We start from the raw sequence: 16,553 nt of genomic DNA on the forward strand, positions 1-16,553 counted from the left end.
TTCCTGGTAGCGATGTACCAGCGAGTGACCTCGCTGAACTTTTAAGTTTGGCTCTCGGGCAATACTTTCTCGATGTAACATCACGGCAGTTCCGTGTGAAGAAATCGGTCAGGACCGGCCAGTGGCTTTTCCAGGCGGTGAGGTGAGGCGTGCGATGGAAGCACTGACATTGCGGCACTGGCCGTTGGGAAATCGGGAATTTTTGCTCATTGTGTGGCTATGGAATTACTTCTCTTAAAGAATTAAAGCCATATTAGGAAAGCTTGTGTCAGTCACCAACACTTGTACTTATCATCAATTAGAAAGCAGGATCCTACTTTCTCGTTATTCTTCATACATCATCAAGTAGATATGACTACCAAGAAAGAAGGACACATACAGTGGATCGAGGTATGTTAACAGTAAAGCACCGGCGTTTCTTGATAAGCACCAACTAACGAGTAACAGGGCCTCCGTGGCATCGCGTCAACGTTGGTCTGGATCGCACATGTTACACGGGCTTATGATCTTGATCTCTACTCTCCAGTCTCTGGCGAGGGATTAAGACCACGACTTTTCCAACTCCCTTTCCTGCGAATTTTAATCCAAGGCCGATTGGGCGTCGTCATCTTCGTCTATGTCACAGGCTATGTGTGTGCAATGAAACCATTGGCATTGTTTCGACAGGGCAATTATGAAGCAGGCTGGAGTTGTGTTTCCAAGTCTGCGCTTCGGCGACTTCCACGGTTGTTGTATCCCAGTGCCGTTGCAACAGTTCTAGCGTGGGCTGCGACACAGCTGGGACTGTTCGAGGCTGCGAAGATGACAAATAGCTACTACCTGACTCGAACAGTCCAGGACAAGTTGCCGCTATCTTCAGCAGTCGGAAAACTCTTTGCCAATATCTTCAGCACCTGGACTGGAGGTGGAAATAAGTATGATGTTCATCAAGGCACGCTCTTCGAACTGTTCAAAGGCGGGATGTATGTGCTTCTGTTCGTCACTGCAACTGCAAAGGTTCAAGCAAAGTTCAGAATGGGTGCATCATTAATCCTATGGGCCTACCTTTGGGCCTGTGGCCGACGTAAGTAGTCTTCTTGAAATGAATTGCTGTGCATATGACTGACAGATCTATAGCGTACTTCATGCAATTCTGGTGGGGAGTATTTATGAATGATTTGCATAACTCTAGACTGTCTCAGCGCATCTCATGGAGCAAGTCTCGGTACATCCCTTTCTTCGGCTTCTTGTCAGTAGCAGTCGGTCTGTTCATCGCATCATTCCCTGAAGGCCGCATTGAGTTGGCTCCCTGGTCACATTGGCAAAATCAGATCTTGTCAGCAATTGTCCCCAAGGACTCTGAGTTCCCCAAATTTGCATCTTCCTTCGGATTCTGTCTTCTGACAATTGGCGGGGTCCTACTACCTGGGTATGCAGACATTCTATCCCATCGTGTCCTGGTATGGCTCGGCAAGCGATCATTCGCGGTGTATCTTCTCCACGGTACGCTGCTGAGATGGTTACTCACATGGATGGTATATGGAAATTCTCTATCACCCACTCTGCAGGTTCAACAGCCAGAAGTTGCTTCTCCAAAGCTTGAATATGCGGGTAATACGTGGCTACTCTTTTGTCTACCACCTTGGCTTGGGCTTCTATATGGGCTTGCGGAGATCTGGACAACATACATTGATACGGCAGCTGAACGATTCACCAATCAGCTTGTTGCCTACATCCGTCAGGAGGAGCTGAAGGGCTTGTCATTGGTCTGAACACAAGTGCGTCAAGTAAATACTATTACTCTCAGCGTACTTAGATAGGATGGTCTACGTCAACTTTCAATCTATATAAAATGGTGGAAATTTGAACGAAATTCACATGTATGTTTACTACAGGAGCAAGTTTAATCGACTTATTTCTTATCCTCTTGATCTATATGCAAGATGTTGGTCCTCTATCTTAGTCCTCCATGTGCCATAGAACAGCCAAGTATTTTTGGACCACTGATCTGAATAACCTGATGAAAGTCTGCGTTTACGTGAAACTCGTATTCTTCATTGTCACCGCCAACTCACTGAATGATGGTTATCACTTCCCCCAATAGTATCATTGCCCCTCGATAATTGTAGCATGTAAGGATGCTCCTACAAGAGGCGGTGTGATATTTCTGCAGTTTGCGGTATGCAGGCTTGACTCGATAGCCACGACCCTTGTCACAACGTCTTCATAGGATTCACAAACACGACGCCGATAGACTTCTGACTCGTATCCCGAGCCCTACTCTCTACGTTACATTAGAGCGGGCGGGCCGATGGCGATGTAGCCTCGGCAAGTCCTCAACATGAGGCGAACCTATCAAAGCTCCAAGACATGACCTCAACGCTTTCCCACTCCCTCGACCTCATGAGTGACCAATTAAAAACGACCCGACGGTGATGTCGTTCGACGGATGGATGAAATTTAAAGAGTTTAAGCTTCATCGGTGAGCTTACCAAGCGCTCGGGCTATTTTCGCCACAGGCTAAATGCAACAAAATCAACGGTTGCTGCCATTTTTTTAGTTTCAGTGCCTAATCATTCTAAACGTAATGATTTATGCCTTGAAATTGCAACTTGAGAACAAATATCTGGCACTTGCAAAATGGCAGACTCTTATCTTCGTCTCTCGTTTGGCATCTTGAACATCTTTGGATTAGTTCTCCTATCTTTTATACCATGGCCAACTCCTCCTCCCATCTTTATCGGGCTGCCTGCCAAGATTCTGCAGTTTATTGCCATCTTCTACAAGGTTGAATATGTGCACATGATATGGCGATGGATCAGATATGAGCCTGTGCAGGCTCCCTCCAAAGACGACAAGCTACCATTCATCAGCATTGTCATACCCGTCTTCAACGAGTCCGAGTTTGTGAAAAACTCAATCAAGTCTATCGAGCTCTCAGACTATCCCAAAGACAGGATTGAGTTGATTGTTATCGATGATGGCTCTACTGATGATACATGGGAACATGTCAATAAGGCTGCAGGCTCGGTCTCCACATCTGGCATAACACTTCGACTCTTACAGCATGCACACAACCAGGGCAAAAGGAAGGCCATACAAACTGGCTTTGCTACTGCTCTTGGAAGTATCATCATATCCCTCGACTCAGATAGCGTCGTGGAGAAGGGTGCACTTCGCAATATCGTGAGTCCTTTGATGAAAGATCCTTCCATCGGTGCTGTAGCTGGACACTTGGCTGTGTTGAACATCTCGAGCATCAGCGTCTTCTCGTTCCAGAGTCTTTTGCCGCGACTCTTGGATATTGTCTTCGATCATATCGGTAACCTACCGCGCTCAGCACTCTCAGCTGAAGGGTTTGTCACGATCCTTCCAGGTGCTTTCTCGGCCTTTAGGGCAGATGCCGTTCAATCTCATATCGATAGGCTATGTACAAGCACCTTCCTTGGCGCACCTTTGAAACATGGAGAAGATATGGAGCTCGCATACCGAATTCTCTGCGACGGCTGGAGGACGGTTTACCAAAGCAACGCTGTCGTTCATACCATGGCCCCTGAAAGTCTTGAGAAGGCGTTGCTAATGTTTTCTCGATGGGAACGTACCAACTATACTTTCCTCTGCATGGGATACCCGGCTTTGACAGTGCAGAAAACACTGAAGCTCTGGCTCGCGATGAGGCCCCAACGCGTTCAGTCCCCGGAGTTCGTGGACAAGGAAAAACAGGAAGACGAACCCTTCATCACCAAAGACGGAACAGGAAGCATATATCCATTCATCAACGTGGCATGCATCTGGCTAAAAGGACCACTAATGCTCTTGGTCACTTACACGTTGCTGAGATGTGTGATTCTATACCCCAGACATGCGCTTTGGATATTATTGGAGATTTCTATCCTGACAGTTTGGAGGAGCTTCATGCTCATTCCAGATGCCCTACGGGAGAAACATACAGAGTATGTTTCCGATGTTGGCGGACTACAAATCTATCACACAAATGGGAGACTGGTATGGCGATTGATGCTTTCCTGGCTGGCGGGGATGTTTCAGTTGGGGATTCTGAGTTGGACCTCAATTTTCGGAATTGTGACTTTGAAGAGCCAAAAGTGGTGGACGAGATAAATAGGTATTTATTTAATTTACAGAAATCATTAAATATGATCATTCGACTTCGTTCAGAAGTTGTATAGAGTTTATAAATCGATTATTAGACTTTCACTAAGTATGTCATAGCTGGGAGTACCTGGCTAAATCTTAAGGAGCCCCGAAGTTTATGTGATTGCCGGGCTCCCATTGCTGAGCCAACTGAGTCTGGTAGGGTTCTGGCAAGAGGGAAACGACAACGATAGGCTGAATCAGCCGAATCGAGACAGCCCTGTCATTCTCAAGTCCGAACGCTACATAAAAACAAATTTGTTCATACCTACCACGTGAATTTGGTTCTATCTGTGCTGCTTTACCCTTGTGATCCATCTGTTCTGATACAAAAAAACCGCATCTCTTGTTCTCTTTTGAAAACATCGTCAAATCTCCGCATAAGCGACAAGCAACCTCGTAGCCCGATGTTTGTGAATAACCAGCAAAAGAGGCCCGATGAAGCAGCCTGCCTATGTCATAGCGGCACTTCCTTTCCCGCAATTGAACATCCTCGGGCCGACAAGAGCAGTCTTGGTTACGTCATGAACCTCGATACACAGTTGACGGCATTGTTGGTCGGAATCAGAGCATGTCTCCTATGTTCAAACGATGGCAGGATAATCCAAAATGCACTCCTGGCTCTGGAAGGCATCTCGCTGCTTCTCGAAGCAGAGCAACGCGTCTATGCTCCCTCTACAAGGACTCAAACACCTGAAAACAGCTGTTTATCGTCTGAGCAGTCAGATGGTAGCCCGCAAGGGCCTATGGATGCCATGAAGGAACAATTCGCATTCGGAAATATTGCACTTGATGATAACGAGAGTACGTTGATCGCAAGAAGACTTATCAGGGATGCAGCTATAAGAGTCGGACAGAACCTTCGGTGGATCGGTATGAAGCTTAAGTCCGGGATAACAGGCTCTATCCATCATCCTCAACGACTTGACCAGGAAAGAGAACTGGCTATGGGCCGTGTAAAGATTATTGTGGCAAGAACATCTTTACATTTCTCATAACTCATAGAGAATAGGACACTTCTAGTCGGACCTGGCGCGATAGATGAAACAGATAAATACTTTGGGCAACCAATATATACATTTCTTCCATCTAGTCCTTTTATGGCCTGCATGTTTACGATAAAATGCAGCAGTCTGTTGTCCACAAGAACGCCATAACTAAATACTCATCTTTTCCTTTACTCCTATATACTGTAGAGCTGCTCGCTTTCCAAAAGGTCTATCATTCCAGAGATGGCTTCTAATCGACTCTCAGCCGCTTCAAGCAGATGTCGGGCCACTTTATACATTTGACCTTGTTTCACTTCCCTCATAGTAAGACTTGTGTTGTTTATGTTCTCTATATCGCGAATCGCTCTCGTGATCCTGTATTTGACAAGTTCATATGTGCCAATAATGCCGTTTTGCCCTGTCAGGACCGAGTCGCCGATCTTCAGACGGCAACTCTGGAGAGCAGCAAGATCCTCCAGAGCGTCAGCAATCCGAGATGAGGTCCAATCGTACAGTAAAGCCAAGATACTAGACAATTCCATGCTTCGAGATATACAAGTTGAACATCCCAAAATTCGCTTTTGCACCTGCTCGGCCGCCCACAAGACTTGTAGTACTGCATCCAGACGTAGAGAGGACGAGTTCCCCGATCCAGTGGTATACATAAGTAGTTGGGCTTTGGCCAGTAGCTGTGGCCAAGAGGTTCCACATGGGTGGGCACCGAGGTGATATGATCCGATGGGTTGTCTAGCGATATCCGTGATAGTGGCCATGATGGCATTGATCTGTATATCGACTTCGCTTATATAGCTACTGGTATTCTCTGCGTCCTCACTCGCTACCGCGCAGAGCCCCGATAAGCCTGCAGAGCTATGGTCGAGTACGACCCCGTCAGTTGCAACATGTACTGGACATGTATTTTCCAAGCCATCGTTAAATAGAGCATGGTCTTGCCCCCGCTCATGTTTCAGACTCCCAGGAGACAAGTCAAAGCCCTCAGTGTTGCTTAACAGCATGTTCTGCAGTATCAAGTCATCAGAATCGCAGATGCTAGAGGGCTGTGTGACGTCTGAGCTGGGACATGGTGTTGAAGCCCAAGGATCTTGTAGCAAGAATGCGATGCCCTGAGAGTCTGGCGGGCAGAGAAGAACTTCTGGATTTGAAACGATCGGTAATTCGTTTTTCGGACATGGCAGGCTATTGACTGATTGTTTGATACAACTGGTGAGACTGGCTTGTGGTTCCCGGCGAACACAGGCTGTCATTGATGCTTTGCTTGTCTTGGGCTTCAGACGCGGACGCCCAGCTCTCCGAGCTTGGCTATATACGCAGTCGAGACCTCGCATCCGACATCGCTGGCAACAAGGCATCTCACCGCTGCATTTGAGCTTGCTTTTGGTGCAGCTATCACAGCAGCCTCGAAGTCTCGGCTGAGTCATGGTAATCGAACAATGTTTTCGCAGTAGAAGAGGGTTGATGTGCATGTTCTCTCGAAGAATCAACTTTGATTTAATGAGTAAGTAGACAGCTTGTTTGCCTATGCGACAGGCCGCTTTTGAGATCTTTGCGTTTTAGGCCAAGATCCGATGTGCTCAGACCGCCAGAATTTCTGGATCGGCGATCCCATCAAGGACTTCCTTGTCAGTTTCTTAGTACTACTCTCTTTGTGAGCTGCTAGACTTTTAAGTTACCTGACCGCCATGTGCTATTTGCAGCTAAGGCCGGTAGCTCAAAGCTTATCCTCAACTGTAGCCTTGGGAAACTAATGAGATGAATGCCCCAGAGATGTTTGAGCTGCTGATTAGTGTATTCTCTTTTTGTCAACGGCATTTCGCTTCAATATACTATACAAGAACAATAAAGGATGTAGTCTGTAGCAACCGCATTATCAATTCTGAAGCCAAACTTTGCAAGATATAAGGTTCATATGAGAATGAGAAATGAGGTCGCATTGGCATTGGAGGCCATGTTACTCTGACAAGCCAACCGCATCAAAGGAGAATGAACTAAAAATATAGTGGGTGCCTGGTGATACATCCCAACAAGGGAGTATCGCGACCGTGAATTGCATGGTGTTGTATGTGACCTTACTGAGGCCTGCACCACTTAAATTTTCTGTTGGCTGCCCGCTCTTGTGACTTTTCAGGGTGTTTGCTTCATATGTCTCCCTGAGACGTATGAAAATCCCATTTAACTTTAGCTTTTTGCGCCAGAGAGGCATGCAAGCTAAAGGCGGGTAAAGTCAGCCCTGAAATATAGAGGGGACTTGCCTGTATCCAGCCCTGAGTGGCGGAGAGGCGACATCTTCGCTACTGTAGTTAATTAATAGTTAGCCGTTAGATCGCAGGCCCAGACGACGGCAATATCAGATAAGTAGATTGTAAAGGACTTCAATTCAGATCCTTATCAATAGCACTAGGAAAAGACAACGAAAACATTGGCCATCGCCTTTTCTGCCCAAAGTAGCCAGTCTTCTTCATAGCATCCTTCTGTAGCTGCCAGAGCCAAATTTCTATTTGCCCAGTATTGTATTTAGACTAGTACCAGGAGAGTACACTGGTCTTTCCTGATACCATTACTGCCGAAGCCTTTGGCATGATCTTCTACAGTATGATAGCACATCAATGAAGGTGCCCATGTGCTGGTAATGGCTATTGCCGAATCTGGTTTCGGTATGACGAATTAATTCACACGCCGCCACGTAATCGAGGTATGGTTGTCCTCATGCGGTATCTCCGCGTTTCTGCGGAGTGACATTGATTGTTGGAACTGAGCGGGGCGAACCTCAACCAAATGAGCCTCAGTCAGGTCAAGTCACCCAGTGTGCCAAGAATAATTAGACTCAAGACTAGATTAGCATTCCTCTCAAGAAAAGCTATCAGGGTCAGTCCATTCGACTGTTGTGCAATCTAGAGGCCGCAGTACTTAGTGGAGATTCGTGTAATTCTGCTCATAGGCGGGGTGCACACACAGTTGACATAATCCCAACTTCCGGCTGATAACGGAGGGTTGCTCAAACGTGGCCTCTAAATAGCTGCTATCGAACTGGTGGTGGCTTGGCCACAGAGCGATGTGACCTTCTATACAATGAGCTTTGCCCTTCGTTAAGATGACTGGCCAGCGGACAAACCGCCATAGTGTCGTCTTGACGCAACTGGGCGAAGATGGGTGCATGACCATTTGCGGAATGACACAGGCTGCAGGCAACCTTTTTGCTTTTAGTCGTAAGGCTGAGCAGCCATTTTAAGCTTGATCGAAGGGGCTGAGCACCGCAGATTAATGTATAATAGCAAGGCCTTATCTCCCCCTGTACTTGCCTCTTCCCTCCCACGATGTAATTTACCCGTTTTTGCTTTCAAACATGTCACGATAATACAGAAGCATTCCCTCAATTATTTCTCGACTGATAGGGCGTCGGAAGCTCAGAATCTACTCCATGCAATGGCGGCCAATTCTTGGTTCTTATCCATTGCAGTCATGGTCACCAGTCTTCATCTTTCAGTCCAACATGATCCCATCAAGGACTTTTGTCGGCGGTTTGGACACCAAACAGCAGTGGTAGATCGCAAACTCTACATTGATGGTGGACTGGTCAACTGGAAACCGCTAGAGACCGACCCAAAGAATTATACAAGTACGCTGTATTCCAGTATCTTGCTCGGAGTGAAGTAACCTTTTTCTCAGATACCTGGCTGATGTGGCACGACCTTGATCACAACAGCATAGATGATATGCCACAGATTCATGCAAACCTCAGCAAAAATGACTCGATTCCTTCCGTACATGGCGGCGCACTTTGGGCAGACGATGTCAACTACCGTTTATTCCTCTTTGGCGGCGAGTTTTTTAGTGGCAGCCCGACCACTTCGAACTTCATGTCCTACGATATATGGTATGATCAGTGGGATGATTTTGGACCCCCCTCCGAAGATATCCAGCGCGTCAGCTATGGAGCTTCCACAACTGTGAAGGAGCGAGGAGAAGGGTAAGTTGATAGTTTCAGTGGGCTCAGTGGTTTCTATGCAACAGCCAGTACTGACCTCGTTAGATATTACTACGGAGGCTACCTGTCCAGAGCTTCTGTAATAGACTGGACCGGCGAGCGGCGTGCGACGTCAGATTTGATCCGATATCAGATGGATAGCAATACGTGGGCGAAACTATCGGGACCGGACGATGTAAGACGCGCCGAAGGAGTCATGACATTTATCCCCGCGAGCGACCGAGGAATGCTGGTCTACTTTGGTGGGTTTCAGGACCCTGGCGATAATGGCACAATGGTCCCACAGCCATTGGATGAGATATTCCTCTACGATATGATATCAAACAAGTGGCACGTTCAAAAGGCGAACGGGACCATTCCTGAGAGTCGGGGAAGATTCTGTGCTGGGGCTGTATGGGCAGAGGATCGCAGTAGCTACAACATGTAAGCAACCCGGTCAAATTGAGTAGTCTTTACCAAGTGCTTCAGGATGCTGACTCGTGTATAGATACATAAACGGAGGCCATGGACTGGAGGGCCCTGGATTCGATGACGTCTATATCCTCTCTTTGCCATCCTTCACATGGATCAAAAGCTATCCTCTTGACCAAAACGAGACAGGCTACTACCCATCTCATAGCCTATCATGCGATGTCATCAACCAAGGCTCACAAATGTTTACCATCGGTGGAGCATTTCCACTGGATAAAACATGTGATGTCGAAGGAGTCTGGGGCGTTCATAACATCGATTTGGGCAATCAGATTAAGTCAAATTTCAAGAAGGTTTGGGCAGGCTATGAGCCGAGTCTCTTCGGATACAAGGTTCCTGATTTTGTGACGAGCGTTATTGGGGGAACGGAAGATGGCGGTGCGACTAAGCTTAAGCCTGACCATGGTTTTGTCGACAATGATCTTGGCACATTGCTCAGTATGAAAGCAGTCTTTACCAAACGCACGAAGCTCGATGATGGGCGCAGTGATCCGACGGCTACTTCATCAACAGGAGGATCAAGCTCAAAATCAGGACTGTCAACAGGCGCAATTATTGGTATCGCTGTCGGTGCTGGAGTTGTTGTGCTGGCAGCCCTTATTGGTCTATGGCTACTCCGCAGGAAGCGAAAGGCGCAGCGTGATATCCGGTCAGCTCCTACGACAGAATCGTTTTACTCAGTCCGATATATGCCGCAAGCTTCAAGCCAGCTAAACTATCCTCAGTCTCCCGAAAGGTGGCGCCGTGGAAGTCCCGGGGTTCGAGAGTATGAGGGGGAAGACCCAGGTCAGGTTCACTACTGGAGGCCGTTTCAGGTCAACGTGGAGCCGTGTGAGATGGATGGGCAGGGGACTAGATCGCCCGAGACTCACGCCGAGATAGATTACATCAGAAGCCGTGGAGTTTCTCACTAAGCAGCTGGTTGGAGATTATGAGAAACGAGGATTTATTGATCGTCGAGAGCGTGAATTCACAGAGTGCCTGGAGCACATCTACACATGATATGCTGATTAATTGTTAAGAGTTATTATATAAGAGATTAAGTATATTTGTGCTATTCAATACGCATATTCACCTCGGATATTTTTAAATGTTATTATTCCTCCATACTCTTGGCGAGTGCAACTCCTCCTCGCTCTCACTCATGGCAGTTTTGGTTATTTTGACCTCCCACTTGGTCTCCTTTTTAATACCAAGCTTGAGATCACTTGGTTGTCTCGAATCAAACGCCGACGCTTTCTTTTCATAGCCATCCTGGCGACTCACTGACGAGAGTGTGTACGCCTCTCGACTTCCAAAGGCCCTTGGTGTTCCGGGCCCAGGAGTGCGCGGTGATGATCCATAGCCAGATGGGCCGAGAGATAAGGGCTTGCTGGTCAGGTTCAGGCGGAAAGCGATCTGTTTGATCAGGGGCCGTAAGGTTGCTAAGCTACTTGCTGTGATGGCCAAGCCTTGCTCGATAGTTGACCAGATGGCGATGTCAGTGGTGTTCCCTGGTAGTAATAGGTTAGTTGATGGCCACGTAATCAGGGGTATCGTGAGCTTACAGAGGAAATCAGGCTTTCCAAGAAGATGCAAGTATGGGAATCGAGCAATAACGGCTGCGCTAGCACTGTTGACTGTCAGTATAATTGGTTTCATCTGTGGTATAACCAAGACGTACATGCAACCCATCGCAAGTAGAGGGATCAAAGAATATTTCGTTCGCTTGTGCAATTGCAGATTCCATACAATCCACCCAGGAAGCAGCGCAAAAACAAGGTCAGAGCCAACAGCGAAAACACTGTAGAGAGCCGCCAGTCCAATGACGACACCAGGATTGATACACTTGCCATCTTGGTCCTTGTTCCAGAAGTACGATATAGGATGGCACTGGAATAGGGTGACGAAGAAGAAGATGCCGCACGAGATGACAGTCGAGAACATGGCGAGGTAGATGGTCCATCGTTGGATCTTTTCGGTGGTGACTCTGAGGAGGAAATAACCGATGGAGAGTTTGCAGGCGATCATGGTGAGGGCGTATCCGAGGTAGCAGAACCACCAGCACATCATCGCAGTGTGGATTTGGTTGGTTTCGAGGTCGTCGTGGTGTCTTCCAGTGCCGAACGTGACACCAACAGTCGATGAGGTCGCATAACAAGTGAAGAATACCTAGAGAAATAGAAGGTCAATTGCTGGATGCTCGGGTATCCCTTGAGGCTCAACATACCATGGCGACAACCATCAGCCAGTCATCCTTCCTGAACCCATTGACCATAAACAACCGAACATAGCATCTCAAAAGACAAGTGATGATTGCCATAGCCCAGAAGGTGATATTCACCGCCATGAGCTGCGGCCCTCGATTCTCAATGTGAGCCGCCATAATGGGGGACAGATCAGTTGATGGTTTCTGCGCAAATAAAGTTTGTCAGGATGGAAATCCCGCCAAGAAACAAGTTCCTGGGGGCGACGGGATCCTTTATATGAAACGGTGGAATTTGCTATTGTATTTTTTGTGCTTGGGTATTATACCTGCCTGCACTGTACTAACCGTTGCATTACGTTCTAATTGCGGTATTGCCGTCCGACTGCAACGGCTGCGGTGCCCCGTATGCGGGCCAAGATCAGATAGCTCGGTGCATAGTTGACACAGACAGAAATACCAGTTTGCTATCTAGTGTAACTACCAGTCTGTCCGTTAGTCCGGCTTTCTGTCACCTTGGGTTAGCGCTCCGGTACTATTCACTTAGTGTCTCCCGTTCAAGGAGGTTCAACGGCACTCGCCAAGGATCTGAGACAGACTTGGTGGTGCGTCTGCCAGGGGAGTTGCCCCATTTGGCGTACATCCGAGGTAACCTCTGTCAAATTCCGCGTTTTGACTAGGCCGACTCTGGCTCGGCTCCGTTGATCATTAACAAGCACCTGCTGCGTTGAGCCCCTATAATGTTTGAAAATAAAGACCTCAAAGGCTCAAAGGATAAAAACAAGTCCCGGCGCCCGGAAGAAACACCCAAAGGAACCAGTAATTCCGGATATCCAGGTGATAATGGAATGTCCAGGTATAGAAACATTGGCTTCACGTGGCAGACTCTCCACTGCATCTGGAATGATGAGATCAGGGAACAGTGGGGCGAAACAAGGGGTAATCTAGGTAAAAGAGGGGAAATGACCATTGTTCACATGCAAACCCGCTGAATGTGCCGATGTTATAGCTTCCCTCTCGGCTCTAGCATCGAAGCCAATTGCCATAAAGTAAAGTCAGCCGTGGCAACGCCTTCGCAGTAGTTGTATAACTGTATACAGACACTGCATATTGTATCGTATTGCTCACGTTCCATGAAAGACCCACGGATGAAGATTTCCTCCAGGTTTGCCCCTGTCCCACTTATCAGGGCAGTACATCTCCACCTGTCCACCCGATAGGGCGGTATATCCGATTTACTCTTAGTTGCTTTTCAACAATAAGAGGGGACGTATATACCTCTCGGCGGCTCATGTGGTGAGTGTAATTAATATCCATCTATGCTATAAGCGCACGTCTGTCAGTTATACAAGACCCGATTACCTAGAGACGAAAGACTTGCCATCATTGCCTTGACATGCATGCAGCTTGGCACGGAGATAACGAAAGGATTTCCCACAAAGGTTGCAATGATGTCACTTGGTCCCGTTTCAAGAGCCACAATGGATTTGTTTCAGGTCTCGTGCGTCCACTAGCTTGGCGTTTCAACTTTGCAGTCTAGTACTGGACCCGCCAACGTGGTTTACCCTGGAGCGCGCATACTTTGACCATGGAACCAGCATGAAGTGTCCTCTTGTTTGCTTAATGATAATTGCGAGTTCTATATGAATTCCTCTTATCAGTACAAACGTTGTGGACACAATTTCGGTGATATCCATGTGTTTTTCGACTGTGCAACTATTGCGCGCCATTGATAAGTCCGTTCCGCTAATTTCACCTCTCAACCACAAGCTCTTGCCCGTAACCCACATATACATCACATCGCAATATCTACCTAGTTGCTACAGAGTTACTGCAGCACTGCGGTCTCAACACCTTTTCCTTTGCGAAACCCATAGAGTTAGAGCTAGTATATCAACGTTTTATCCCCAATCGGAGTGACGTATCTGACGGTTTCAGATAGTAAAGCGGGTTCCCATGGGTTTCCAAGGTCAAGTAATGACGGCATCGCTTCAAAAACATACCCGTCTGAGTACCAGCATTTCCATTTTGAGTTAAACAGCACATGGAGATCGAGTCACAGCATCACAGAGAGCAAGAGTCTCTAAAAGCTAACAACTTAGAGCAAGTAGAGTTGGGTATCTATTGAAACTATTCTAAAAATGATCAAGATAAATAAAATACCCCCTCCCCCCAGAATGAAAAGAGTGTAAGCAGTAAGGAATATACTTGTTCCTTCAGTATTGGTAAGGGCTAGCACCCAAGAGCGCAGAAGGCGCAAAGTCAGCCGCAGCAGGGTTCAATGAGCCAAAGCGCTCAAAGATCGCAGCCATTGAGTTGTGCGCTGGCTGCAGGCCACCATCAACCCAGCCTCCGAGGAATGACGTGCAGTCACTGTTGATCAAGACTCGAGAGCTCGAAGTGTCGTTGAGCTTCTGGTAGTCATAGAACATAGACGAGATGAGCTTGTCCTGTCCTGGAAGACCGAGGGAGAATGCACCGTAGGAGTACTGATCGAGGGGCCAGTGGACGAGGTAGACATCATCATCCGTGACGGGGTCGAGAAAGTCGGCATAGTTGGGATACCTGCTTTTTCGCATGATACGGGCGATCTGCTCTTTGAGGATAGAGAGCAGCTTGTGAGGATCTTGAATGGCCAAAATAGTCTGGGAAAGATCCTCCCAAGCATATGTGAGAAGGACCATGCCGTAGTCCGGGTGCCCGTAGTCGAAGGTGTAAGCCTGGAGAAGGTCAGTGTCAGACAGAATGACACGAGGGAAATCAGCAGGCTGGTCACTCCAGAACTTCTTTGTACGAATGAAGAGCTTAGAGGAGGCAGTCATGTGGAGGTCGGTAATGCCACGATTGACAGCAGTTGACATGATAGGCTCATTGGTCGTGTCCGAGACATCTGCAAAGGCAAAGTTCATGGCTCGGCTCGAGGTGCCAACGACAGCAAAGTCATACTGGGACTCGTCACCGGTAGAGTTACCATTATCAGAAGACGGAGTCTCGTGGATAACAACATAGTCAATATCGCCGCCACCACCGCTGGTGATCTTGGCAACAGTGTCAAACTTGGTCTTTAGGCCGAGATCAGTAGCCTTCTGCCAAAAGGCGTTGGCCAGCTCCCTGATGCCAGTCGCTTGAAGACCATCATCAGTCATCTTTGCAAAGATAGCCTGGTCTGACTCGAGACCATTGACGATAAGACGAAAGATGGAGTTGAAGCCAGCAGAGTAGACGGCGCCAAAGCCGCCTGAACCAACGCCGAGGGTACCGAAGCGCTCAAAGTCATCTTCGGTCCAGACCTGACCACCCGGAACATCCCACTCGTGCTTCTCGCCAAAGATGCGCTGGAGAGCAGTGTAGAAACTGTCGTTGCCAAACTCATCGAGGTACTTTTGCCATTCCGGGATGACTTGGTTGCGCGTGTCGACGTCAGATGAACTGAGCCACTTGGTGAGCTGCGTGGCTGCAGTGATGGACTGAGAACCGCCGGTCAATCCCTTGGAGATCAGAGAACCCCAGCCGTTGCTGACCTTCTCGAAGCCTTTGACAGTGACGTTCTGGCTGATCCAAGAGGTAGGAGTCTCTTTGTAGAAGACCACAGTGGGGACTTTGCCTGGATCAGGAAAGTTCTGAATGAAAGTGTAGTTGAACTGATTGGCGTAGTAGTAGAGAAGATCTTCAGAAGGGGGGAAACGCATCGCTCCCATCTCAGCGACATTGACTCCATCAGGGGTCTGACTAGTACGGAGACGACCGCCAACATCATCCGTGGCTTCAATTAAAGTGACATCAGCACCAGCCTTCACGAGGTTGAAAGCCAGAACAACGTTGGTGATGCCACCGCCAACAAGAGCGATGGAGAAGTTGGAGGGCAGAGTTCCAAGTGGCTGATCGATATCACCCGCAGCCTGGTTCCAAGCCGAGTACACGATCTGAGGTGTATCGACCCAGGCCTGGGGACGGACCTTTTGCTCCCCGATCTTGGAGGACTGTCTTTTGGCCAAGTGAGAGTTGTAGACTGGCTTGGGGGAAGGGATAGTGCGATCCCTTCTGGAATGCTTGTGAGAAGAGTCTCGCTTGTTGAAGTTGAAGAAGCGCATGGTGAACGATTGGAGAAGGTTGATTGAGAGATTGTGAATGAGTATGAAGTGAGTGTATGAGTTGGAATTGTAGCCTAGAATGCAGGAGATATATCGCTGTCTTTATAGATACTTGATGATATCTATCTATTAACAACGGAGTTTGCTGGCATACCATCAAGCGATCACTGAGTCTTCACATCAACTGCCGAGAATGACCATGAGCTCTCTTCCAGAACGTTGACTTACATTTACAACGACTCAGAACCGGCTAACTTAGACAAGCGTCTTCGGATGGAATCTTCCGTGTCTAGCCAATGATCAGTTCATGGATTCTTCTCACTGTGAGAGGTTTTGACAATGGCTCTTGCGCAGTAATAACGTGAAACTGACACACGTGGTGGATATCAATGACCTATTGATGCAGAATGGAACGAATCTTGGCAGTCGAGAGCTTGCCCAGATGACCTGTCAGTTATGGTACCTAACCGGATCGCCAGGGCCATGTCCTGCAGCAAGCTCTTCTGGGTGATGTGACGAACGATGTCCGCAGCCCCTGGTCTTCACCTTCAAGAGGCTGCAGGGGGAGACCTGTGCGTACCATATTAATGCCCAATCAATGACCGAGAGTCAAAGCAAGTGGAGTGATATCAAATTTCAAGAAAGAGTAGTCTCTCCTCGAATGGAAGCGTGAATTCCAAGGT

The 16,553-nt window shown here is 47.9% G+C and overlaps 5 protein-coding genes across 5 annotated transcripts; 3 read left to right on the top strand and 2 right to left on the bottom strand.

Moving 5' to 3' along the window:
- Positions 1–351: 351 nt before the first annotated feature.
- J7337_002012 (uncharacterized protein) lies at positions 352–1,751 on the top strand (the record flags this gene model as incomplete). The annotated part of the gene is made up of 3 exons (XM_044819745.1): positions 352–390; positions 448–1,063; positions 1,117–1,751. The coding sequence occupies 3 exons, from the start codon at positions 352–354 to the stop codon at positions 1,749–1,751; spliced, it is 1,290 nt and encodes a 429-aa protein (XP_044684045.1).
- Positions 1,752–2,619: 868 nt separating this feature from the next.
- On the top strand, positions 2,620–4,935 carry J7337_002013 (uncharacterized protein; the record flags this gene model as incomplete). Its single annotated transcript, XM_044819746.1, has 2 exons — positions 2,620–3,932; positions 4,835–4,935. Coding segments are annotated over 2 exons (1,414 nt in total), but the record flags the coding sequence as incomplete, so codon positions are not given.
- Positions 4,936–8,597: 3,662 nt separating this feature from the next.
- J7337_002014 (uncharacterized protein) lies at positions 8,598–10,508 on the top strand (the record flags this gene model as incomplete). Its single annotated transcript, XM_044819747.1, has 4 exons — positions 8,598–8,754; positions 8,805–9,105; positions 9,169–9,546; positions 9,611–10,508. 4 exons carry the CDS (start codon positions 8,598–8,600, stop codon positions 10,506–10,508), a joined length of 1,734 nt encoding a protein of 577 aa, XP_044684047.1.
- Positions 10,509–10,680: 172 nt separating this feature from the next.
- On the bottom strand, positions 10,681–11,959 carry J7337_002015 (uncharacterized protein; the record flags this gene model as incomplete). Its single annotated transcript, XM_044819748.1, has 4 exons — positions 10,681–11,087; positions 11,142–11,206; positions 11,258–11,745; positions 11,804–11,959. The coding sequence occupies 4 exons, from the start codon at positions 11,957–11,959 to the stop codon at positions 10,681–10,683; spliced, it is 1,116 nt and encodes a 371-aa protein (XP_044684048.1).
- Positions 11,960–13,995: 2,036 nt separating this feature from the next.
- On the bottom strand, positions 13,996–15,870 carry J7337_002016 (uncharacterized protein; the record flags this gene model as incomplete). Its single annotated transcript, XM_044819749.1, has 1 exon — positions 13,996–15,870. One exon carries the CDS (start codon positions 15,868–15,870, stop codon positions 13,996–13,998), a length of 1,875 nt encoding a protein of 624 aa, XP_044684049.1.
- Positions 15,871–16,553: the final 683 nt, after the last annotated feature.

Source organism: Fusarium musae, chromosome 2 (genome assembly GCF_019915245.1).
Source record: "Fusarium musae strain F31 chromosome 2, whole genome shotgun sequence".
Lineage (NCBI taxonomy): Eukaryota > Fungi > Ascomycota > Sordariomycetes > Hypocreales > Nectriaceae > Fusarium > Fusarium musae.